The 26,444-nt window shown below is 41.3% G+C and overlaps 6 protein-coding genes across 7 annotated transcripts in view; 1 reads left to right on the forward strand and 5 right to left on the reverse strand.

The window, feature by feature from the left end:
* Window positions 1-26,444, forward strand: part of LOC118407668 (tropomyosin-1-like) — a 1,169,601-nt gene that overhangs the window by 7,532 nt on the left and 1,135,625 nt on the right. The gene's annotated exons all lie outside the window — the stretch shown is intronic.
* Window positions 5,625-11,144, reverse strand: LOC118407615 (gastrula zinc finger protein XlCGF57.1-like). 2 transcript variants are annotated; one of them, XM_035808117.1, is made up of 3 exons: window positions 10,115-11,144; window positions 8,201-8,267; window positions 5,625-7,843 (listed from the first exon to the last, which is right to left on the reverse strand). In XM_035808117.1, the coding sequence occupies exon 3, from the start codon at window positions 7,834-7,836 to the stop codon at window positions 6,502-6,504; it is 1,335 nt and encodes a 444-aa protein (XP_035664010.1). In that variant the 5' UTR covers window positions 7,837-7,843; window positions 8,201-8,267; window positions 10,115-11,144; the 3' UTR covers window positions 5,625-6,501. The 2 variants fall into 2 exon arrangements, with proteins under 2 accessions (XP_035664010.1, XP_035664011.1); XM_035808118.1 differs by lacking the exon at window positions 8,201-8,267.
* On the reverse strand, window positions 11,196-14,005 carry LOC118407638 (oocyte zinc finger protein XlCOF6.1-like). The gene is made up of 3 exons (XM_035808146.1): window positions 13,876-14,005; window positions 13,152-13,218; window positions 11,196-12,826 (listed from the first exon to the last, which is right to left on the reverse strand). Exon 3 carries the CDS (start codon window positions 12,817-12,819, stop codon window positions 11,569-11,571), a length of 1,251 nt encoding a protein of 416 aa, XP_035664039.1. The 5' UTR covers window positions 12,820-12,826; window positions 13,152-13,218; window positions 13,876-14,005; the 3' UTR covers window positions 11,196-11,568.
* Window positions 15,160-26,444, reverse strand: part of LOC118407669 (gastrula zinc finger protein XlCGF57.1-like) — a 19,652-nt gene continuing 8,367 nt past the window's right edge. Inside the window, exons 2-3 of the mRNA XM_035808185.1 lie at window positions 15,979-16,474; window positions 15,160-15,215 (exon numbers count right to left, since the gene is read on the reverse strand). Coding sequence (XP_035664078.1) covers window positions 15,160-15,215; window positions 15,979-16,468 — 546 coding nt within the window. The 5' untranslated portion in view covers window positions 16,469-16,474. The remainder of the gene's footprint in view (window positions 15,216-15,978; window positions 16,475-26,444) is intronic.
* Window positions 19,435-22,895, reverse strand: LOC118407618 (zinc finger protein 845-like). The gene is made up of 2 exons (XM_035808122.1): window positions 22,798-22,895; window positions 19,435-21,504 (listed from the first exon to the last, which is right to left on the reverse strand). Exon 2 carries the CDS (start codon window positions 21,164-21,166, stop codon window positions 19,889-19,891), a length of 1,278 nt encoding a protein of 425 aa, XP_035664015.1. The 5' UTR covers window positions 21,167-21,504; window positions 22,798-22,895; the 3' UTR covers window positions 19,435-19,888.
* Window positions 24,119-26,444, reverse strand: part of LOC118407610 (zinc finger protein 25-like) — an 865,280-nt gene continuing 862,954 nt past the window's right edge. Inside the window, exons 2-3 of the mRNA XM_035808110.1 lie at window positions 24,540-25,892; window positions 24,119-24,455 (exon numbers count right to left, since the gene is read on the reverse strand). Coding sequence (XP_035664003.1) covers window positions 24,262-24,455; window positions 24,540-25,890 — 1,545 coding nt within the window. The 5' untranslated portion in view covers window positions 25,891-25,892 and the 3' untranslated portion in view covers window positions 24,119-24,261. The remainder of the gene's footprint in view (window positions 24,456-24,539; window positions 25,893-26,444) is intronic.

Consider the following 26,444-nt stretch of genomic DNA (forward strand, 5'->3'; position numbering starts at 1 on the left):
GCATCCAGTGTCTCCTGTCTCCTCCTCTTTGATGTGCGTCTCGTTCGCAGTTTGTTCCGCATGAAGCTCTTTAACGGGAGGCACACAAGTGAATTCCGCCATCTCTGAAAAGATGATAATATAGGAAAGAGTAAGACCAATTCATTTACCTCCTTAATCAGTTAAAAAAAATGGAAAAATCGCCAAGAATTTACATGGAGAATTCTACTAAACAAACTGCAGTGTTTGGGAGATCAATATTTTTTCCCAGTAAGAAGTAATATTTCCTAGAGGACATAACACTGTTCGCGATTTCTGCACCATTCTTATGGTATTGGGGAGCCAGTATATTTCCGGATTTGCGCAAAACATTTTTTCCTTGGCAAATTTTGATCATAAAAATGTAGGTTTCTGCAAGAGAGAGCGAAGCATGTATATTTTTAAAATCTTGCCGAAAATTGTGACCTTTGTCATACTTTGACCTGTAATCGACCTCCATGTTCGACCTCCATAGTGGACTGATCCATTAGGAGACGGGGTGAAATCCTGACATCATGACCCTCATTTGACTGTAGCTCGTTGAAACAGCAGAGTTTCAACTCGGGCCTTTTTAACCAAAACAAACCTGACAAATCCAACTGCAGTGGGGGTAAAGACCTGAGGTTTGAAATGTGTTAGCAAGTGATTGTTTTGGGTGGTTTAACCATGTATGGAGATTCATTTAGTAGTCTCTACCCTATTATGACGTTCAGAAAACATACAGCAGTATTCAGGTGTAAATTCGTAATCAAACTCATACAGTATCAAACCTGACGTATATATCTTCCAGTCATCACTGTCTCCGCCTATCTGTTTTGAAGAGAAGATTCTCTACTGATGTATTCAGCACGGTTCAAAGTGGAGACTACACCCCCGTGGGTAGATTGGACTAACCCGTGAGCAGATGTAGAACAGAACTAGAACTAGCTCAGACTACAATGAAGATACACATGGAGTAGGAAGCTTGGGGTTTATGTGTTCCTTGACCAATACCAAATACTAGAGATATACCAAATAGTACTTGAGATTTACCCCCCCCCCCCCCCTCACACACACACACACACAAGACCATCAACTACAGATCGCAAACAGGATTCTAATTCTAATTTACCGGTGAATAAGCCCAAATCAGGCAGCTTTAACGACAATCACATGTCTTACCTGTAGGTCTACGGTAGAAAGCGGTCTCCAAAACTCCTACAAATCCGTAAAAATTGCGTCAGTTTGGAGGATTTGAAAAACGCAAGACGTGACGCAAAACAAAATGGCGGACGTCAGTTCACAAACGGGGTAAAGGTGAGAGGTCAGAAACCTGATACTTAATAGGCCAAACCACAGATCGGCGCATAACGCTTTACACTTCTGGTTGTGAACCTAGCAAAAATAACGTTATAAATGAAATAGTAGTGGTTATAATTCATGTAGCCAAGGACGTTATATCCTTGATGTATCTTATGTAAAAGGACTCCGAAAAGAGTAGTGTATGTATTTCAAGACTAAGGCCACAGCAAGTAAATTTTATGGATGACATCCTCTGCAGACTGCAAAAATAGTGCGATAGGGCGAAAAACAAACGAGATGGGTGAAAAAAAAACAAGATGGCTACATTTCAAAAATAGGCACCATAAAGTTCCATATTGGTGTCAATTTTACAACTATTCAATAAGTTTCATTTCTACAACCACAGTCCCGGGTACCTCGCAAGTGTCACTTCTACAAGTACAATTATTAGGCGACAACACAATATATTTGCTCATTTTGGTACTTTATCGTCACCTTGACTATCCCTGCAGAAGAAAAAAAATTCTGAAATCAGGCGAAAATTAATGCGTGCGCTGATGTCCTCCATAAAATTTACTTGCTGTGGCCTAATGTAAATTCCTCAATAAACAAAACAAACGTTCTACCTCAATTTCTACGTCTCAGATTCTGTTAGTTTTTGACGGTCACGCCAAGCCAGGTGGAATCCGATATGTACCATGGATTTCTTCTTCATTTCACGTTTAGTTCTTGAGACACTGCTGCCACACGGATGCTATTTCACAACGATTCAATTCAACACCTTCTTATTACATTTCTTCAGGACATTATGTTATTTTTTTATTAAAATTACGCCATAGTAGGAAATGTCTATAGTTCTTAAGCTTCGAAGGCAAGGGAGTCAGAATTGTTAGACGATATGAACCAACACCAAAGCAAATTACTGCCTTTGCTGACACTTAGTTTATTTTGAATGAGCTTTACCAAAATTATGCTCAGTACCATCTATACTGCTATGAGGTTAAATAATGCGAGTAAATGTTTACAAAACATTATTGCATGTATAGTATACAAATCGGTGCGTATAAATAGAAATGTTAGATCGTTCTATCAAATAAAGTAGGAAAGCGCAAGTAAGTATACCAATGTTGACATAATACCGACATGTGCATATTTGATGAAAGAAAAGATCGTATCGAAACTATTTCAAGTCTAAAACCTACGTCTATATCATCGGTACAGTGCGATTTCAAAAAGGCTTTCTTACATAAATGTTATAAACAAATAATCGGCCAACACAAAAAACAGGAGCACATCTATCATGGCTACTATCTCAGGTACAAAACCTACGTCTATAGAGTTTTTGGTGTAACCATATCTATGTTACGTATGTGGCAGTACTTTGCGTTTGGGGCTGCATTGTTAACAGCGACACCTAGCTGCAGTTCAAAGTAAACCTCTACATCTGTCGCCTGTATGAACTCTTACATATTGAAAAGATCAAGCTGACTACCCCCCCCCCCCTCATGACCTGGGGGTCAAGAGACTACGTAGGTAGGTAAAGCTGTTTGCTGTACATTTGTCACACTTTTGTTTGTTGTTTTGGTATATAAAAAGTAAATAATGGTGAGATTTCCTAGCTAGCTGCAAAGTAGTTACACTGATAACGCTTATGTGGTTTTTCTCCTCTGTGGGTTCTTATAAGTTTTGCTTTTTGGACATTTGAGTTGCCTTGTTACAGCACACTTTGCACCTCTAGGTCTTTTGACTGGTGTGCTTTCTTACATGTCGGTTAAAGGTGGATTTGTCTGCAGCAGAATAGTCACACTGGTCACACTTGAAGGGTTTTTCACCTGTATGGATTCTCATATGTACTGACAAGTGGCACTTCTGAGCTGTCCTGTGCCCACACTCCCCACACATGTAGGGTTTCTCACCAGTGTGTTTTGCTGCTATATGCTTGTCTAGATTGCATTTCACTGCTGAAGAATAGTCACACTGGTCGCACTTGTAGGGATTTTCTCCTGTGTGGATTCTCATATGTCTGGATAAGTCATACTTTCGAGCCGTCCTGTGCCCACACTCCCCACACATGTAGGGTTTCTCACCAGTGTGTTTTGCTGCTATATGCTTGTCTAGATTGCATTTCACTGCTGCAGAAAAGTCACACTGGTCGCACTTGTAGGGTTTTTCTCCTGTGTGGGTTCTCATATGTGCCGACAATATTGACTTCCGAGTTGTCCTAAAACCGCACTCCCCACACATGTAGGGTTTCTCACCAGTGTGCTTTCTTTGATGATTGGCGGTTGTGGTGTTGTCTGCTGCAGCATAGTCACAATGGTGACACTCGTAGGGTTTCTCTCCTGTGTGGGTTCTCATATGTTGGGTTATGTGAGACCTATAAGCTGCCCTGTACCCGCACTCCCCACACACGAAAGGTTTCTCATCAGTGTGTTCAACCACATACATTCCAGTAATGCCTATGGTCTTTTGTACCTGTGAGGTTGATGTGTTGTCAGGTTGGGGAAAGTTCACATCACACGTTTCCTGCTGCAGGCCCATGTCTGTTGTCTGGGTCTCCCTGCTGTCACTCTCCTTCCCAGGGTGTCCAGGATTGTCCATCTCCTTCCCAGGATACCCAGTACACAGTTCTTCAGTTGAAACCTCACAGCCGGACTCCTCTATTTCTGCTTTTACACCGAACCTTTCTTCGTTTGGAACGTCCCTTTCCTTGTCCTGCTGCCGTCCCGTGTGTATTGTCTGCTCCCAACTATAATTCTCGTTCCATGGATGTCCGGTTGGTTGGTAGTCGTATGTTTCCTGATCCTCACTGTGTCGTTCGTTCCTGGCACAGCACGTTCTCTTGTCCATCCTGTTGCCACCCAGTGTCTCCTGTCGGCTCCTCTTTGATGAGCGTCTCGTTCGCAGTTTGTTCCGCATGAACCTCTTTACTAGGTGCTAGACACATGAACCCAGCCATCACTAAAATGATGATAAGAAAATAAGGATAAGAAAAATATATGTTCACTAAATTCTTCTACAAACGAGATGAAGGGTGTAAAGTTAAAGAAGTGGACCCGTTTTAGCTCCTCAATTGTGTTTCCAGCAACAAGATTTGGATATTTCATAGGGGATAAACAACATAGTTCATAATTCTTTAATACAGGCACTTACTGACTCATAGTAAAAACTGAATACATGTATACAACACAACAATGCAGGCACATAGAAACAAAACAATCTATATACACATGCGCTTCCAGAGATTTTTGACGTTAATTGTGGTAGAACAAATATGAGATTGTACCATGGTGTAATAGAAGAGTGGACAGTGGACACTTTTACGGCATCTGGAATCGGTCAGGTGGAAAATACATTTCACTGGCACTGTAGCTTCTTGGCCTATCCATGATTATGCGAAAATAATGACTGCACACAAAACGGAATTAACTTCCATAGCTGCGCACCAAAAAATGGTAGGCAGGTCGCTACAAGGAAAAGTTTCGCATTATGGTGCACGAATATAACGATCGTTATTTAATCTATCATTTACATAATCAAATACTACATTTTTTGTTATGTCTGGCATTATATTTGAGATGCAAAATGATATTTGGCTGTCGTTAGATTTCACACATTAGTTTAAATGTCCCCCTCCCCATCGACTACCGATCGCAAACACACCTCTAATTGTAATTTACCGCCCAACAAGCACCAACCAGGCAGTATTCACTATAATTAGCAGTCTTACCTGTAGGTCTACTGTAGTAAACGGTGTCCAAAACTCCTACAAATCGTAAAAATCGCTTCAGTTTGGAGGATATGAAAAACGCAAGACGAGCCACAAAACAAGATGGCGGACGTCAGCTCTCACTAACGGGGTAAAGGTGAAAGGTCACAAACCTGATGTTAAATAGGTCAAACCACAGATCGCCGCATAACGCTTTACTCTCCTGGTTTTGAACCAAGCAAAAATAACGGTATAAATGAAATAGTAGTGGTTATGATTCAAGTATTTTATGACAGAGGACTCCAGAAAGACTAGTGGATGTATTTCAACACTAATGGAGATCTCCTAATAAAGAAAACAAAAGTTCTACCAGGATTTCTACGTCTCAGATTGTCAGGTTTTGACGGTTAGTCCAAGCCAAGTGAAATCCGATATGCGCAGCATTTCTTGAAACACTGCTACAACTTAGTACAAGGATGCTATTGCGCTTCATATCAACACCTGACATTTGGCTTGGTTAACATTTCTTTAAAAAATTATGTTATTTCTTCTGTCAAAATTACGCCCTGGTAGGAAATGGAGTTAGAATTATCAGACGATATAAACCAACACACAATTAGTCTTTGCTTCCTTTATTCTGAATTAGCTCTGCCAAAATTTTGCTTTTACACATGTCAATATCACCTTTATTGCTATAAGCTTAAACACTACGAATACAAAACATGTACACATCGGTGCATATAAAGTATATAATTGGGAATGTTAGATCCTTCTATCAAATAAAGTAGACTAAAGCATGCAAATATACCAAAATATTCCAGTATTCAAATTAATACCGACATGAATGAATGAAAAAACAAACATCGTATGGAAACTACCTCAAGGCTAAAACCTACATCTATATTATGTTTACAGTGCGATTTTAAAAAGGCTTTCTTACATAAATGTTATTAACAAATCAGCGGTCAACACAAAAGAAAGGAGCACATCTATCATGGCTACTATCTTAAGTACAAAACCTACATCCATAGAGTTACATATATATATGTATGTGGCAGTACTTTACGTTTGGGACTGCATTGTTAGCAACGACACCTAGCTGCAGTTAAAAGTAAACCTCTATATCTGTCGCCTGTATGAGCTGTTATACTTTCAAAAGCATCAGGTTTACTGAGCGCATGGCCTGGAGGTCAAGGAACTATGTAGGTAAGTAAATCTGAACGCTGTACATTTGTCACACTATTTAGTTTGTTTCTTTTTTTTTTTGTATAAAAAAAGTAGATAGCGGTGAGATTTCCTAGCTGCAAAGTAGTTACACTGATAACACTTACATGGTTTTTCTCCTCTGTGGGTTCTTATATGCTTAGGTTTTTAGACATTTGAGTTGCCCTGTTCCCACACACTCCGGACATCTAGGTCATTGTACTGGTGTGCGTTCTTAGATGTCGGTTAAAGGAGGATATTTTGCAATAGAATAGTCACTTGTAAGGTTTTTATCCTGTATGAGTATTCATATGTTGGTATAAGGTAGATCTTTGAGCCGCCCTGTATCCGCACTTCTCACACATGTAGGGTTTCTCACCGAAATGTTTTGTTTGATGATCGATCAAATGTTGTTTCTGTGCAGCAGAATAGTCACACTGGTCACATTTGTAGGGTTTTTCTCCTGTGTGGGTTCTCAAATGTTGGGATAAGTTGGACCTTTGAGCTGTCCTGTACCCACACTCCCCACACATGTAGGGTTTCTCACCAGTGTGTTTCATTAGATGTTGGTCCAAATTGCCTTTCTGTGCAGCAGCATAGTCACACTGGTCACACTTGTAGGGTTTTTGTCCCGTGTGTTTTCGCATGTGTTTGGATAAGTTAGCCTTCTGAGCTGTCCTGTACCCACACTTCCCACACATGTAGGGTTTCTCACCACTGTGTGTCATTAGATGTTGGTCCAAATTGCCTTTCTGTGCAGTAGAATAGTCACACTGGTTACACTTGTAGGGTTTTTCTCCCGTATGAGTTTTCATATGTTCGGATAAGGTAAACTTCCTAGCCGCCCTGTACCCACACTCCCCACACAAGTAGGGTTTCTCACCGGTGTGTTTTGCTACATGTTGCTCCAAATGCGATTTTCGTGATGAAGAATAGTTACACTGGTCACATTTATAGTTTTGTTCTCCTGTGTGGGTTCTCATATGTTGGGATAAATCAAACTTCCTAGCCGTCCTGTATCCACACTCCCCACACATGTAGGGTTTCTCATCAGTGTGTTTTGCTACATGTTTATTCAAATTCCCTTTCTGAGCAGCAGAATAGTCACACTTGTCACACTTGTAGGGTCTTTCTCCTGTGTGGGTTCTCATGTGTGCAGATAGGTGAGACTTCCGAGTTGTCCTAAAACCGCACTCCCCGCACATGTAGGGTTTATCACCAGTGTGTTTTACTAGATGATTGTCCAGAGTGGATTTCTGTGCAGCAGAATAGTCACACTGGTCACACTTGTAAGGTCTTTCTCCAGTGTGGGTTCTCATGTGTCGGGATAAGTTAGCATTCACAGCTGTCCTGTACCCACACTCCCCACACATGTAGGGTTTCTCATCAGTACGTCTAACCACATGCCTTCCCATATTGCCTTTGCTCTCCTGTACCTGTGAGGTTGATGTGTTGTCAGGTTGGGGAAAGTTCACATCACACGTTTCCTGCTGCAGGCCCATGTCTGTTGTCTGGGTCTCCCTGCTGTCCATCTCCTTCCCAGGGTGTCCAGAATGGTCCATCTCCTTCCCAGGATGCTCAACACACTGCATTTCCAAAGAATGTTCACTGCTGGAATCTTCCATTTCTACCCTGTAGGAGGGGGAGGGGATAGATTATAGATCAAAACTTCTTGCTAAATCTGTGAAACACACTAAGAATTAGGTTTTGTGTTTACCTGGAAACGGCAACATTTTAGATTTCTATGTCTTACCAAGCATATCATATTTGTACATGTCTTACCAAGCATTTACAGTTCTTATCATCTAAAATATCGAGAGAAAAAAAAACATTACAAATCGTTCTTGACAAACTTACCCTTCGGACAATGTTGGTCTTCTTAATATCAATGGGCGATTCTACTATATAGTGATAGATCAGCTTTTTAAAGAGATGACATGTTTATATATGAAATTTTATTTTTAACCGGAGCCTTAAGAAACCACATACCTGGGTATGACAACGGTGCCGAGTCAGACACTAGCTTCTCTCTGGATGCTGGGAGGGACGCTGCAACCTGGAACAGCATAAATCCATTACTTGCAAAAGAATCCAACAAGCACCCCCAAAAGACCCCTCTTGTCACATCCATTCATACTTTATTTATTTATTTATTGAAAATGACAACAAGTCATTACACTGGGCCAGCCTAGGCAGTCTATTCAAGCTGATGACGGCTGACCCACAAAGATACAACAAACAAATCTAAATTACACATATGTACATAATAGGCCACATAGGCTACGTAAGCTATGAGGAGCAGATGGAAGGTGCTGTAAATCGGTTTGTTGATGTTAAAAATGAATGCAGAGCGTCTGAGAGTTTTTGGTTTGTAGCAGAGTTTTGACCTGGAGAACCATTAAGGAGGACTCCGGTTGAGAGAGACTGGCCGACAAGTTGGAGCACTGAAGAAGCTAGGGTTTGCCGTGCAGCCGTGTGCAGAGGACAGTGAAGTAGAAAGTGTGCAACCGTCTCGGACGTAGCACCACAAGCACAGCTCCGGGTTGTGATGTTGAACTTAGCCAACGTAGAGTTGAGCTGACACCAGCCAAGACGTAGTCTGGTAGTAAGGATGTTGCTCTGGCGATTTCCAAGTCTACGAAACTTCTGGTGTTGACGGGAAGACAGAATGTGATCTCTGCACTTCTTTTTGAACTGGTTGTAAGATGTGGCTTCCTTTACTTCCATGGGAAGACTATTCCAGAGTCGTGTGCTGTAGGGGACAAAACTGTTCTTGTACGTGGTGGTTCGGCAGTACGGGACTTGTAGATGTGTGTCGTTCCGAAGACGAAGGTGTAGTCGCCTTCGGCTCTCTCTGGTAGTAGGGACTAGTGGCTGGAGATGGGCTGGTACGGAGCCTGTCACTAGTTTTTGCATGGTAAGTAGTCTGTTGTAGTCTCTTCTGGTTGCGAGACTGTCCCACTCTAGTTCTTCTAGTAGCTTGTCATGAGGGGTACGTGCCATCGCTCCTGAGACGAGGCGTCCAGCATGGTACTGTACCCTCTCCATGGTCTTGCTCGCAGTGACGCTAATGTTGCTGAAGAGGATGGATGCGTACTCTAATTTCGTGCGTACAAGAGTGTTATAGGCAAGCTCCAAGGCTTCTCGGGACAGCTTCCGCTGTAGTTTGCTCAGGAGCCCGAGAACCTTTTTCGACTTACTGGAAACGGTTTCAGCATGTTCTTTCCACCGGAGTGTATAGTGCATGGTGACGCCTAGGTGAGTGTAGGAAGTCACCTGTTCGAGGATTTGACCGGCTAGGTAGATGGGGGGTAGTTGGACCTTGCTTTGGTAAGCCTTTATACACATAACTTTGCACTTATCAGGGTGTAGTTCGAGCCCCCAGTCGGAAAACCAATCGGAAACAAGACAAAGATCGGCATTAGTTGTGCTGGCAACTTCCTCGGCTGTATGTCCGGAGTTGTACATCGATGTATCGTCAGCAAAACAGTTCAAACTGGATATCGTCGGCACGTCTTTATCGTCGGCACGTCTAAAATCCATTCATACTAAAATTAGTTTGTTCGGATCAACTGCTATGACGTGATAGATACTATCTGACACATATACAGGCAAAGGACAGAGAAATGGCAAACATACATGACCTCAAACTCGGCCATCCCCAGAAATTCTGTCTGGGATAGAAAGTTTCAAAGTTGCAGAACGCAGTGTCTATCCGCGCCCGGGATCTATTAAGTACCAGGACTGAAGTTATTGAAGACTGGGTAGAAAGTCAGGTGTGACGAGCATAGTAGTGCAAGCCCCCCTCCCCATCAAAATACCAACCACAAACACTCTTCTAATTATAATTTACCGCCGAGGTAGAACACAACGGAAAGCACTATCGGCAACCACATGTCTTACCTGTAGGTCTATGGTGATTAGCGGTCTCCACGACGTCTGGAATTCCGTAAAATATCGACAATTCTTCAGAGATGAAATCAAAGTCGAAGACGCAAAACAAAATGGCGGACGTCAGCTTAGCCCAGGCAAGCCCAGGCAAAAGGTTAGAGGTCACAAACCTGATACTCACTTCACCATAGGTTAAACCAGAGATCGCCGCATAACCCTTTGCTCCTGTGTTTTGGAGGCTAACATTTTTGTTATGTATGAGCCAGAGAAAAACTTTCATACGGATATCAGATGATATAACGCAACAAAATATAATAAAAAAAGTACAACACCAAATCATAAGCTTTGCCTGCAATGACTTTATTTGAAAGATCTCAACAAAATCAAGCCGAGTTCTCAAACTTGTTAGTACAATCTATATTGCTGCATGTATGCGCTAAAACACAAAGAATACTAGTGAACAGAATAATAAGTCCATGCGCAATATACACAATTTGCATATTATTACAATTATATTGGGTTATTTTATAATCAAAAGAATATTAGACTGAAACCAAATAAACCAAACCCACTAATAATACTAAAACGAAGTTTAGATATTCTTATGGTCACCAATATTTATATTAAAAAAAACATGTTAAAAGGAAATGTCTATACCATCGTGCTTAAAGCAGACACACAAAGCCTACATCGACTTTAGAGGTCAAAGCGGTCTGGTTCGGCACATTTGCCATAAACCTCGCCAGCTTTTGTTGGATATGTCAGCCTCTTATAAATATGCGCACCTAACGAAGGAAGATCTGTTCAAATACCTTATGCCATCATCTAACTACGATATACTGGAAAAACTCTGTAAGTTCGTCTACACATACTTTAAGAGGAGAGAGGAAGCATGTAAATTGTAGTGTATGTAGTACATGTATAGTTTTCCGTTTACTCCCTTTGTGCCACACTGACTGCATTTAGCCCCAATGGGGCATGAATATGCAATAAACTTCATTGTCATTATATACACTGTGGATCGAGCCCAGATGAACACAAGTAACGTTCTGGGTGGTGGGGGGGGGGGGGGAGGACTTTTCGCCATAATACCTTTGCTTTTGCCTCAAAAACTGCACGCTGTATTTGTCACCTTTGTAAATCTAGTTTGTTTCGAACATTTGAATTGTAGATAAAGGTGCCATTTCTGAGGCACAGAGTAGTTTAACGGGTAATAATAATGTTTTTTTCTCCTCTTTGAGTTCTCTTCTTGTTGGCTATTTAGACATTTGCCCTGTATGAACGCACTCCGCACATCTACGACTTTTCACCTGTGTGCTTTCTCAAATGTCGGTCAAATGAGAGTTTGGTACGTTGCAGCAGTATAGTCACAAGGGTTTTTCTCCTGTGTGGGATCTCATATGTCGGGACAAGTTAGATCTTTGAGCTGCCCTGAACCCGCACTCCCCGGCCCCGCACATGTAGGGTTACTCACTGGAATGTCTAGTTTGATGGTTGATCAAATGATGTTTCTGTGCTGCGGAAAAATCACACTGGTCACACTTGTGAGGTTTTTCACCTGAATGGCTTCTCATGTGTCGGATTAAGGTAGACTTGCGAGCTGTCCTGTACCCACACTCGTCACACATGAAAGGCTTCTCACCGGTGTGTTTCATTAGGTGTCGGTCCAAATGGCCTTTCTGTGCAGCAGAATAGTCGCACTGCTCACACTTGTAGGGTTTTTCTCCAGTGTGGGTTCTCATATGACGGTATAAGTGTTGCCATTGAGCTGCTCTGTACCCACACTCCCCACACATAAAGGGTTTCTGACCGGTGTGTTTTTCTAGGTGTTGGTCCAAAGTTGATTTATGTGCAGCAGAATATTCACACTGGTCACACTTGTAGGGCTTTTCTCCTGTGTGGGATCTTATATGTACTGATAAGTTACACTTCATAGCTGTCCTGAACCCACATTCCCCACACATGTAGGGTTTCTCACCAGTGTGTTTTCTAATATGTTTGACCAAACTGGATTTCTCTGTTGCAGAATAGTCACACTGGTCACACTTGTAGGGTTTTTCTCCTGAATGGATTCTCATATGTCGGGACAAGGTAGACCTTTCAACTGTCCTATATCCGCATTCACCACACATGTACGGTTTCTCGCCACTGTGTTTCGCTATATGTTTGTCCAAATCACATTTCTGTGCAGCAGAATAGTCACACTGGTCACATTTGTAGGGTTTTTCTCCTGTATGGGTTCTCATATGTCGGAATAGGTGAGACTTTTTTCCAGCCCTGTACCCACATTCTCCACACATGTAGGGGTTCTCACCGGAGTGCTTTCTTACATGTTGGTCCAAGGTGGATTTCTGTGCAGCAGAATAGTCACACTGGTCACACTTGTAGGGTTTTTCTCCTGTATGCGTTCTCATGTGTCGGGATAAGTCAGACTTCTGAACAGATCTGTAACCACACTCCCCACACATGTAGGGTTTCTCACCGGTGTTTTCAACCACATGCCTTCCCATCTTGCCTCTTTCCTGTACCCGTGAGGTTGATGCGTTGTCAGGTTGGGGAAAGTTCACATCACACGTTTCCTGCTGCAGGCCCATGTCTGTTGTCTGGGTCTCCATACTGTCAATCTCCTTCCCAGGGTGTAAAGAATGGTCCATCTCCTTCCCAGGATGCCCAACACACTGCTCTTTCAAGGAATGTCCACAGCTGGAATCTTCCATTACTGCTCTGTAGGAGGGGGAGGGATAGAGTATAGATCAAAACTTCTTGCTAAAGCTGTGACACACACTAGAAATTAGGTTCTGACTTTACCTGCAAACTGCAACTTTTAAGATTTTTAACCTGCATCATTTCCAGTTCTCAGGCCAGTCATCTTCTTCTCAGATATCGACCAAACAAATCGCTTAACCTTCGATTTTGAAAAATGTTGCTCTAATTAATATATACGGGCAATTATATCATGTTGTGGTGACATGCAATGGACTTTTTTTTCAAGATAAAGGAGATGTTTTTTGAATAAAATTTTATTCATAAGCAGTGCCAAACCACATACCTGCGAATGACAACGACCTCGAATGTGGGGCTACCGTCTCTCTGGATGCAGGGTGGGACGCCACAATCTGGAACAGCATAAATGTATTATTTTATTTATTTATCATTTATTAAAATTGCAACAAGGGCAATACAGTGTGGACACATAGGCAGCATGCTGATATCGTGACCACACACATACATATACAATACAAATCATAACGCTTCACAACAATGGCATAATCAAGAACTAACAACATATCTAACATGTTCATCTAAATTCAGTCTACAATCTTATTTACAATATACAATTCAAGTCATAATTGCTTCATATCACAAAAATAGTTTGTTCACAAGTTCGGAGATCAGAGGTCATCTGAAGGAAAGGCTATATGCAAACAATGTTGGAACTTCCACGGGCGACATCGCATATCTAAATAGCAAAGTACAGGGGGAACGACTGGAAGTAGCTAAAACCGTTTTGTTGACAAGATGTAAGTATGAAAAGCGATCGAAAGACTTCTGTTTGTATTGTCGTCGTGACCCGGAGACCCGTTGAGTAGGAGGGTAGTGGAGAGGGGACGTTCCACGAGACGATGCACAGCTGTTGTGAGTGACTGTCGTGCCGCTGTGTACAGTGAGCAATGAAGGAGGAAGTGTGCAACCGTCTCCGATGTTGCGCCACAGGCGCATCTCCGAGTGGTGATGGTGAATAAATGTATTACTTGTAAAAGAATCCAACATACCTCCTACGAGACCCCACTTGCTACTCGTACAGTTCGAGGTTTGATCTGCTTTTACGCATCCAACACATTTCAGTTCCAGTGCGCATGCCCCCCTCCCACTGTGAAAATAGCAATCGCAAACAGATCTCAAATTCTATTTTACAGCTTAAAACGCAACAACCAGGAAGCACTTCAGACAATCAAAGGCCTTACCTATAGTTTTATGGTGGTTACTGGTCCCCACGACTTCCAGTGTTCCATAAAAATTGCGTCAGATCGAAGGAGATGATGCAGAAGAGACTAACGCACAACAAAATGGCGGCTCAGAAATTGAAGGGGCAAAGGTCATAGCTACCAAACCTGATACACACTTGCCGATGGGTCAAACCAAAGATCGCCGTATAACGCTTTTCTCTTTTGGATCTGATCCGAGCAAATATGCCGATCTATATTTATTTCTACATCACAGATTATGTCAAGTGCGGACTTTTACTCCAAATTAGGTGGACATTTTTTAAAGAAATTGAACCTAAATTATGCATTGATAAAACATATCACTAGTTTTTTTTTACAAGGCTAATTAAACAGTAGGTTCAAGTACCGTTCTTGCCAAGGAGCTCTGAGCTTTTGTGGTAATAGCTGGTAATAGCGGTAGCGTGTTTGCTTCGTAATCTGCTGACCCGGGTTCGATCCGGGTGTCGGCATATTTGTTTCTTTTTATGTTTTTACTCGCCCCACTGAATTCTTAAAGTGCAAAGACAATGCAATTAAAAATTAAAATTATCAGACGATATGAACCAACACAAAACCCTTACAATTTCTTTATTTTGAAAGCCATTAACAAAATTACAAACATGTTAGTACATTCTATATTGCTATATAAGGCAAAAACTATAACGTTAAGGATTAAAAATACAGGGGAACAGACTATAGTAAGTACACGGTTTGCTTCTTGTTACAAATGTTAGATTGTTCATTCGGATCACTCACTCACTCACTCCGGCGAGCTCGCTCGGATCAATTAGTACAAAATAAGCAAATCTGCCGATATTGTATACGTTTAGATATTATCATATAATATAATATTATATAACAAACATCTAATGGGAATATCGAAAAGAAAATAATGGTCGATTTAAAAAAATGACTATAGATAAATACTGTAACTATCTTAGTCTTAGATGCAAACCCTACGCTTATATTATTACCATTTTACACAGGCTTTAGTAAGATTCCCCACTTAGGCATTATAAACCAGGCCTGCCTGCCTTGACATTTCTGCCTCTAATATAGTATATTTATTTACTACAGAGAAGTTATCGAGACCAGGTACGTACAGATCAAAGTTAACATGGCCACTCCTAGAGGGAACAATGTGGCATTTTAGAATTCAAGAGAACAAAGTCTAACACTGTACATTTGCCACATTTGGATATTTAGGTACTTTTTTGGTGAATTTTCGTCAAATGCATAGACGGCTTTGATTTCCAGCTGCAAAATAGCTACACAGATAACAGTTTTAAAGCTTTTGTCCTGCGTGGGTTTTCATGTGTCGGGATAAGTGAGATCTTTGAGCTGTCCTGTACCCACATTTCTCACACATGTAGGGCTTCTCACCGGTGTGCTTTGCTTGATGATGTTCTTCCAAATTACCTTTCTGTGCAGCGGAATAGTCACACTGGTCACACTTGTAGGGTTTTTCTCCTGTGTGGATTCTCATATGTTTAGATAAGTCAGATTTCCTAGCTGTCCTGTACCCACACTCCCCACACATGTAGGGTTTCTCACCGGTGTGTTTGGTCATATGTTGGTCCAAAGTCTGTTTCTGTGCAGCAGAATAGTCGCAGTGGTCACACTTGTAGGGTTTTTCTCCTGTGTGGGTTTTCATGTGTCGGGATAAGGTAGCCTTCACAGTTGCCCTGTACCCACACTCCCCACACATGTAGGGTTTCTCACCACTGTGTTTTGTTAGATGTTCGTCCAAAGCAGATTTCCGTGCTGCAGAATAGTTACACTGTTCACACTTGTAGGGTTTTTCTCCAGTGTGGGTTCTCATATGTATGGATAAGTCATACTTTTGAACTGATCTGTACCCACACTCCCCACACATGTAGGGTTTCTCACCACCGTGTTTTGCAACATGTTGCTCCAAACTCCGCTTATGTGCAGCAGAATAGTTACACTGGTCACACATGTAGGGTTTTTCTCCTGTGTTGATTCTCATATGTCCGGATAAGTGAGACTTTCTTGCTGCCCTGTACCCACACTCCCCACACATATGGGGTTTCTCTCCCGTATGAATTCTCAAATGTTCGGTTAGATGAGACTTTTTTGTCGCCCTGTATCCACACTCCCCACACATGTAGGGTTTCTCACCAGTGTGTTCAACCACACGCCTTCCCATATCACATTTACTTTCCTGTACCTGTGAGGTTGATGTGTTGTCAGGTTGGGGAAAGTTCACATCACACGTTTCCTGCTGCAGGCCCATGTCTGTTGTCTGGGTCTCCCTGCTGTCACTCTCCTTCCCAGGGTGTCCAGAATGCTCCATCTCCTTCCCAGGATGCCCAACACACTGCTCTTCCCAGGAATGTTCACAGCTGGAATCTTCCATTTCTGCCTTGTAGGAGGGAGGAGGGGATAAATTATAGATCAAAACTTCTTTCTAAAGCTGTGGCACACACTAAGAATTATGATTTTATTTTACCTGCAAACTGCAACTTTTTAGATTTGTAACAAGCATTAACAGTTCTCTTCTTCTCAAATATGGGAAAAAAACATTACAAATCGCTCTTGACAAACTTTGCCTTCGGACAATGTTGGTCTACTTAATATCAATTATATTATATGGTGATAGACTAGTTTTTCAAAGATAAATGACATGTTTATATATGGAATTTTATTATGAACCGGAACCTTATGAAACCACATACCTGGGTGCCGAATCAGAGGCTAGCTTCTCTCTGGACGCAGGGGAGGGACGCTGCAACCTGGAACAGCATGAATATATTACTTGTGAAAGAATCCAACATTCCTCCCACAAAACTCCTTTCTCCAAAGTGAGTCATACAATTGAAAAAAAAAAACGTCGTTGGCATCTACTGCTTGTACGTATGAGAAGTTACCTAATACTTTATAATAGTATGGTATACAGGGAAATGGAAAATTTACACGTCGTGTCTCTAAAAGTTCTTGGTACCGCTTGATTTTCCACCATATCAAACAACACAGGACTGAAATGGTACACCGAGAGACGGCAAACCCGTTAGGAAAGAGTCGAAAACAAACCTCTTAGCAGTCTTACGTTAGGTCGCACGCATTTTGGTTCGCCCCCCTCCCCCTTCAATTTTACCATATTTACATTTGGAAAATGTCTATGAATCAAAAGCGTTACGGTGATTCTTTTCCCACCAAAATGACGTTAAACTCCTTCGCATGTTACCAGAATACTTTGATTCACGTTTGTAAGTCTTACCTGCTCCCTATGATGGTTTTTCCTCTCACGTAAAACGAGTACTCTGGCAGCTTTGTTCTGCTGTCGTGTCATGAGGTCACAGGTGAACGTGATGAGGGTCAAACGTAACTTTGCTACCCTGATTACCCAGATAATACGTTTTATGTCTGGCTACATGTTAGTAGGTATGTCCATGTTTCTACAGCAAAAATTGAATTAAACTCGTGCAGACGTTTGTCTTGTTTGTTGCTTATAAATACATATGTTGATGACATATATTCATCAGTTTATATTCCGTCCAGTGACTATGTTTTCCTAACAGAACGTCCTGACTGTGACCTTTGCAACATACTAGTATTTATCACATTTCAATTTAGAGGTTAAATTCAGTCCGGGGCCATGTTTTTTCCTAAGATTTCCCTTATACATAATTTTCGATTCTTTTTTTTTTAATTTTTCATGCCTCTTTTATGACTGCTCGGCCCTAACCTGATTTCATTAACAGCAATAATGAGATAGAAAATAAAATAAAAAATCTCCCATGATGGCAATATATGAGTCAATATGTACACCAAGACAAAAAGAATACCATATCTAATACATACTTTCAAATAATCTGTCCATTGTTAAATAATGGAGCTTCCTTGGCGCTTTGAGTAGAACGGTTTTTAATTCAACAAGCTGCCATGCACCATGGACAGTTCAAACATAGCATGTTAGCACCAGAACTGTGCGGTCAGTTATGTAAAAAAACAATCACTCCAACCTTTACTTCTAAATGCACAATGGTAGGCAGACAGAGCGTGGTATAATTAGGTGACCCGTCTGCCTGGCCTGCACGTGACTTTTTAAAGTGAAGGAGGGGTGTGCATTTCCTTCTCCACACTCTCGTCTACAAATATCAGATAATTCAAACCAACACCAAATCATAAGTTTTGCCAACAACCATTTTAAAGTGAAAGGTGTTAACAAAGTTACGTCAAGTTTCAAACATTTTAATAGGATATAATTTGAAAAATCTCTACAAACTACAAGCAGTTCTCAACCATTTCTATGTGATATGTGTTGCTATAAGCTACTAAAACAGAGAAGACGTGTGAACATAATGCTTCTGTTAAAGTAAGCAAGTCATATAACTGCATGGATACTATACTCCATATTTTTTTTCCTCACATTTTATTCACAAGTTATAAATTACAAAACATTCAAAGATAATCACTTAAAACTAAACACAATCATTATAGAATATTTACACGAGCATTCCCTTACCATATTTTACACACTAGTGTCTTACTATCTACTCCATCATCTAGACATATGCAGTACTATATACTATAACACATTTACATATTGTTGCAGGGGCCATTCCCACTGGCTTTTTTTGGCTAGGGTTTGCTCCCTAGGACTTTTTTTACAGGGGTGTTTTACCCCCCCTGGATTTTTTGTGCTAGGGTTTCTTCCCTAGGACTTCTGTGCAGGGGTGTCATCCCTGGGTTTCTGTGCAGGGTTTTCCTTCCCTGGTTTCAATTTTACACATTATCACAAATTTACAGAAATATTACTCAAACATTCCCATTCGCAACAAAAAGACAAATATAAAAATACAAGACAAGAAATCACAAGTATAAACACATCACATATACATAAAGATACCACAATCAAAGCACTAACAAACTCACAAAAACATCAGAACTTGCAATGACAATGTTTACATATACAATATCAAACTTACACATACCAACCTAAACATAAAAGCATTAAATACATCATACAAACATCAAAAAGCTCATTCACATACATGATCTACTATACTCCATATGCTGATATCGATAATTTCAGACATAAGGATTTCCAATAGAAAAGACTTGTCTAAAGCAGATTAATATAATGATTTTAAAACATGTTTAGATACAATACTCCTATGATCGTCAACATTCATAAAGAATATGTCCTTACTTTATTAAGAACAAGTAAAATTAAAGTAGTAAGTAGTAACACCAAAACACTGAAACCATACATAATCTACATCGGTCCAATTTAGCACATATGCTATAATATCCACAAGCTCACTGGGACATGTCTGCCTCTCATGTAGAATTCCTTACCACAGAGCTCTTCTCGGGTATTTCGTATGTCTTCTGAAAAGGAGATTAAGCCGGTGAGATTTCGTAGCAACGGAGTAGTCAAGCTGATTGATAAGTTAAAATACTGTGGTTTCTTCTATACTTGCTGTACAGAAATTTGAGTTGTGTTCCCGCACACTCCTCACATTTAGGTCTTTTACCGGTGTGCTTTCTTACATCGTTGATTAAAAGAGGATTAGTCAGAATAGTCAAACTAGTCACACTTGTAGCGTTTTTCTCCTGTATGTGTTTTCATGTGGCGGGATAAGGTAGATCTTTGAGCCGCCCTGTACCCACACTTCTCACACAAGTAGGGTTTCTCACCGGTATGTTTTGTTTGATGATCGATCAAATGATACTTTTCTGCTGCAAAATAGTCACACTGGTCACACTTGTAGGTTTTTTCCCCTGAGTGGGTTCTCATATGTCTGGATAGGTGAGACCTATAAGCTGTCCCCTAACCACACCCCCCACACATGTAAGGTTTCTCGCTAGTATGTTTTACTTGATGTTGTTTCAACTTGGATTTATCTATAGCAGAAAAGTCACACTGGTCACACCTGTAAGGTTTTTCTCCTGTGTGGTTTCTCATGTGTTTTGATAGGTCGGACTTTTTCGCTGACCTGTACCCACACTCCCCACACATGTAGGGTTTTTCCTCTGTGTGGGTTCTCATATGTCGGGATAAGCAGGACTTATTAGGTGTCCTGTACCCGCACACGTCACACATGTAGCGCCCTCCGTCTGTGTGTTTTGCTAGATGTCTGTGCAAAGCAGATCTGTGCGCTGCAGAATAGTCACACTGGTCACACTTATACGGTTTTTCTCCTGTATGGGTTCTAATATGTTGGGATAAATATGACTTGAAAGCTGTCCTGTACCCACACTGGTCACACATGTAGGGTTTTTCACCGGTGTGTTTCATTACATGTTGTTCCAAAGTGAGTTTCCGTGCTGCAGAATAGTCACACAGGTCACACTTGAAGGGGTTTTCCCCTGAATGCTTTCTCATATGTACGGATAAGACAGACCTAGTATAGGCTCTGTACCCACACTCTACACACATGAAGGGTTTGTCACCGGTGTGGTTTGCTACATGTTTCTTCAAATAATCTTTCCGCGCTGAAGAAAAGTCACAGTGGTCGCACTTGTAAGGTCTTTCTCCTGTGTGGGTTCTCATATGTCGGGAAAAACCAGACTTATCGGGTGTCCTGTACCCGCACACGTCACACACGTAGCGCCCTCCGCCTGTGTGTTTCTCCTGATGTTTGTACAAAGCAGATTTCTGGGCTGCAGAATAGTCACACTGGTCACACTTGTACGGCTTTTCTCCTGTATGTGTTCTCATGTGTTGGGATAAATGGTCCTTATAAGCAGTTCTGAACCCACACTTCCCACATATGTAGGGTCTCTCACTGTGTTTTGCTGCTATGTGCTGGTCCAAGTTGGCTTTTTGTGCAGCAGAATAGTCGCACTGGTCACACTTGTAAGGTTTTTCTCCTGTATGAGTTCTCATATGCCTTGCTAACTCAAACATTTTTGTCGCCCTATACCCGCACTCGCCACACATGTAGGGTTTCTCACCGGTGTGTTTTGTTGATGTATTGTCAGGTTGGGGAAAGTTCACATCACACGTTTCCTGCTGCAGGTCCATGTCTGTTATCTGGGTATCCCTGCTGTCACTCTCCTTCCCAGGGTGTTCTGTACGGAATGGCGTCTTCCCAGAATGGCCCATCTAATTCACAGGATGCCCAGTACACAGTTCTCCAGAAGAAAGCTCACAGCTGGACTCTTCCATTTCCGCTTTTACACCGCACGTTTCGTCGTTTAGAACGTCCCTTTCCTCGTCCTGCTGCCGTCCCGTGTCAGTTGTCTGCTCCCAACTGTTGTAAGTCTCGCTCCAAGATTGTCCAGTTGGTTGGTAGTTGTATGTTTCCTTGCACAGCACGTTCTCTTGTCCATCCTGTTGCCATCCAGTGTCTCCTGTCTCCTCTTCTTTGATGTGCGTCTCGCTCGCAGTTTGTTCCGCATGAAGCTCTTTACTAGGTGGCAGACACATGAACCCCGCCATCACTAAAATGATGATAAGAAAACAAGTATGAGAAAAACACATAATTTTTATTTAAACATTTTATAATGCAGAAAAAGGCGCAAACTTTACATAAGAAAGTCCGTTTTACTTAGCTCCTGAATTGTTTTTCCAGTAACAAGATCTGGATATGTATCAATTAGGGGATAGAACAACATAGTATTTCCTTATTCAACACAGGCACGAATTGACTCATAGTAAAAACAGAATACATTTATTCAACACAACAATGCAGACACATAGAAACATAACAATCTATATATACATGCGCCTCCAGAGATTTTGGACTTTAATTGTGATAGAACAAATATGAAATTGTACAATGGTGTAATAGAAGAGTACAGTGGACTCGTTTATGCCATCTGGCATCGGTCAGGTGGAAAATACACATCACTGGCACTGTAGCTTCTTGGCATCTTCATGATTATGCGAAAATAATGACTGCACACAAAACGGAGTTGACTTCCATATATACTATATATGTATATCTGTAGCTGCTCACCAAAAATGGTGGGCATGTCACTACTAGGAAAAGTTTCGCATTATGGTCTCAGAACACAGTTTTTCGGGTATAGGGATTTACATGGTTAAGGACCCCAAAGTGAGGTGGTTCGACGACTCAAAACCTATAGTAGGGTGCAGATACAATTCACAAGAATTTAGTATGTTGAAGTTGAGGGTACAAGCTACAAAATATCTGAAGATGAGCATAGATTTGCCGGCTCGTTTTTCTATAACAGACACTTTGATTTGACCCCCAGCGGAGGTCATGGAACTGCAGGCGGCGAACAGGAAGTGCCGGTAACATATCAAGGCGCAAATTCCCGCCGGCCGAAAAAGCGACGTAATCCAACTTATACAGTATGAACGCCGATGTATTCCTCTACTATTCACCACAGATTCCACCTCGCTGTCGTGCACGGAAGAATAAATACGGCCTTTGCAAGTACCGCGATGCACTATTTTAACCCGAACTACTTTTGGGGACGGGGGTCGCGGATAATTACTGTGTTATGAGACCTTATGGTGCACGAATATAACGATCGTAACTTAATCTATTATTTGAATTATCAAATAATGCAATATTTTGTTGTGTCTGGCATTATATTTATCATTATATTTGAGGTGTAAGATGATATTTGGCTGTCGTTAGATTTCACACATTAGTTTGAATGCCCCCCTCCCCATCGACTACCGATCGCAAAAACACCTCTAATTGTAATTTACCGCCCAACAAGCACCAACCAGGCAGTATTTACTATAATTAGCAGTCTTACCTATAGGTCTACTGTTGTAAGCGGTGTCCAAAACTCCTACAAATCGTAAAATCGCTTCAGTTTGGAGGACATGAAAACGCAAGTCAAGCCAAAAAAAACAAGATGGCGGACGTCAGCTCTCACTAACAGGGTAAAGGTGAAAGGTCACAAACCTGATGCTAAATAGGCCAAACCAAAGATCGCCGCATAACGCTTTACCTCCTGGTTTAAAACCAAGCAAAAATAACGCTATAAATGAAATAATAGTGGTTATAATTCAAGTATTTTATGAAAGAAGACTCCAGAAAGACTAGTGGATGTATTTCAACACTAATGGAGATCTCCTAGTAAAGAAAACAAATGTTCTACCACAATTTTTACGTCTCAGATTGTCAGGTTTTGACGGTTAGTCCAAGTCAGGTGAAATCCGATATGCGCAGGATTTCTTGAAAACTTAGTACAAGGATGCTATTGCTCTTCATATCAACACCTGACATTTGGCTTGGTTAACATTTTTTCCGAAAATTATGTTATTTCTTCTGTCAAAATTACGCCCTGATAAGATATGAACCAACACACAATTACTGTCTTTGCTTACTTTATTTTGAATTAGCTCTGCCAAAATTTTGCTAAGCTTTTACACATGTCAGTATCAGCTATATTGCTATAAGCTTAAACCCTACGAATAAAAACATGTATACACGTAGCATACACATCGGTGCATATAAATAATATAATTGGAAATGTTAGATCGTTTTATCAAATAAAGTAGACTAAAGCAAATAAACCAATTGCAATGTTAAAAATGTTCCGGTATTCAAATCAATATCGACATTGGATTAAAAATCGTATCAAACTATCTGAAGTCTTAAACCTACATCTATATTATTCTTACATTGCGACTTCAAAAAGGCTTTCTTACATAAATCTTATAAACAAATAAGCGGCCAACACAAAAAACAGGAGCACATCTATCATGGCTACTATCTTAGAGTTTTAGGTGTGACTATATCTATATATGTGGCAGTACTTTACGTTTGGGACTGCACTGTTAGCAGCGACACCTAGCTGCAGTTCAAAGTAAACTTCTATATCTGTCGCCTGTATGAGCTCTTACTTTTAAAAAAGATCCCCCCTCCCCATGACCTGGAGGTCAAGGAATTGTGCAGGTTGGTATAGCTGTTTGCTGTACATTTGTCACACTATGTAGGTTGGTAAATCTGTAAGTGGGTACGCTGTAAATTTGTCACACTTGTGGATTTAGTTTGTTTCTTATTTCTTTGGTATATGAAAAGTAGAAATATGAAATTTTCCTCCCTGCAAAGTAGTTTGAGTGATAACACTCCTCTGTGGGTTCTTATATAGTAGGTTTTAGACATTTGAGTTGACTTGTTCCCACACACTCCTCAAGTCTAGGTCTGTTTACTGTGCTTTCTCACATGTCGGTTTAAGGAGGATTTATTTGTAACAGCATAGTCACTCTGGTCACACTTGTGGCGTTTTTCTCCATAGTGTATGGGTTTTCATGTGATTGGATAAGGTAGCTCTTTGAGCCGCTCTGTACCCACACTCCCCACACATGTAGGGTTTCTCACCGGAATGTCTTGTTTGATGGTCGATCAGATGATGTTTCACTGCTGCCGAATAGTCGCACTGATCGCACTTGTAGGGTTTTTCTCCTGTGTGAGTTCTGATGTGTTGGGCTAAGGTGGGCTTTCTATCCGACCTGTACCCACACTCGTCACACATGTAGGGCTTCTCACCGGTGTGTTTTCTTTTATGTTTGACCAACCATGATTGGTCTGCAGCAGAATAGTCACACTGGTCACACTTGTAGGGTTTTTCTCCTGTGTGGGTTCTCATGTGTTTGGACAAGTCAGACATTTGAGCTGCCCTGTACCCACATTCGCCACACATGTAGGGTTTCTCACCAGTATGTGTTCTTAGATGTCGGTCCAAATTGGATTTCCGTGCTGCAAAATAGTCACACTGGTCACACTTGTAAGATTTCTCTCCTGTGTGGGTTGTCATGTGTTTGGATAAGAGAGATTTTAGAGTTGCCCTGTACCCACACTCCCCACACATGTAGGGTTTCTCACCGGTGTGTTTTCTTAGGTGTCGGTCGAGGTGGGATTTGTGTGCAGCAGAATAGTCGCACTGGTCACACTTGTAGGGTTTTTCTCCTGTGTGGGTTCTCATGTGTCTGGATAAGTAAGACTTTTGAGATGTCCTGTACCCACACTCCCCACACATGTAGGGTTTCTCACCACTGTGTTTTCTTAGGTGTCGATCCAAGTGGGGTTTTTGTGCTGCAGAATAGTCACACTGATCACACTTGTAAGGTTTCCCTCCTGTGTGGGTTCTCATGTGTCTGGATAAGTAAGACTTTTGAGATGTCCTGTACCCACACTCCCCACACATGTAGGGTTTCTCACCACTGTGTATTTGTAGATGTTTATCCAAAGACGACTTCCGTGCAGCAGAATAGTCACACTGATCACACTTGTAGGGTTTTTCTCCTGTATGGGTCCTAGTATGTTGGGATAAGTTAGACTTTCTTTCTGTCCTGTACCCACACTCCCCACACATGTAGGGTTTCTCACCGGTGTGTTTAACCACATGCCTTCCCGTATAGCCTTTGCTGTCCTGTACCTGTGAGGTTGATGTGTTGTCTGGTTGGGGAAAGTTCACATCACACGTTTCCTGCTGCAGGCCCATGTCTGTTGTCTGGGTCTCCCTGCTGTCACTCTCCTTCCCAGGATGTTCTGTACAGTCCATCTCCTTCCCAGGATGCCCAGCACCCAGTTCTGCAGAAGAAAGCTCACAGCTGAACTCTTCCATTTCCGTTTTTACACCGCAAGTTTCGTCGTTTGGAGCGTCCCTTTCCTCGTCCTGCTGCCGACCCATGTCAGTTGTCTGCTCCCAACTGTTGTAAGTCTCGCTCCAAGATTGTCCGGTTGGTTGGTAGTTGTACGTTTCCTGGCACAGCACGTTCTCTTGTCCATCCTGTTGCCATCCAGTGTCTCCTGTCGGCTCCTCTTTGATGTGCGTCTCGTTCGCAGCTCGTTCCGCATGAAGCTCTTTAACGGAAGGCACAAATGAGAACTCCTCCATCTCTAAAATGATTATTAAAAAAAAACAAGTATGAGAAAAACATAATTTTTATTGATTATGTTACAAAGCAGAAAAAGGCGCAAACTTTGCATAAGAAAGTCTTCTGTGAAACTTTTTTTTTTACCCGTTTTAGTTCCACAATTGTTTTTTCCAGTAAAAAGATTTGGATATGTATTAATTAGGGGATACAACATCTGAGCAACATAGTATTTCTTTTTTTTTTTAACACAGGCACGAATTGACTCATAGTAAAAACAGAATACATACAAGAGACCAATACAAACAGAAACATAACAATCTATATATACATGCGCCTCCAGAGGTTTTTGACATTATCGTTGTGCCAGAAACTTTGAAACTTTGAAACTTTATTAGAATAACCATTAGCGGTGGACCCTAGGGTCAGACTGTGCAATGGTGTAATAGAATAGTGGACACGCAAATATATAACATAGCACTGTTTACACCATCTGGCATCGGTCAGGTGCAAAACACATTTCACTGACACTGTAGCTTCTTGGTAACTTCCATGCCTTTCGGCATAGTGGTTACGT

This window comes from Branchiostoma floridae, unplaced genomic scaffold, assembly GCF_000003815.2.
Source record: "Branchiostoma floridae strain S238N-H82 unplaced genomic scaffold, Bfl_VNyyK Sc7u5tJ_1439, whole genome shotgun sequence".
Taxonomy (NCBI): Eukaryota; Metazoa; Chordata; class Leptocardii; order Amphioxiformes; family Branchiostomatidae; genus Branchiostoma; species Branchiostoma floridae.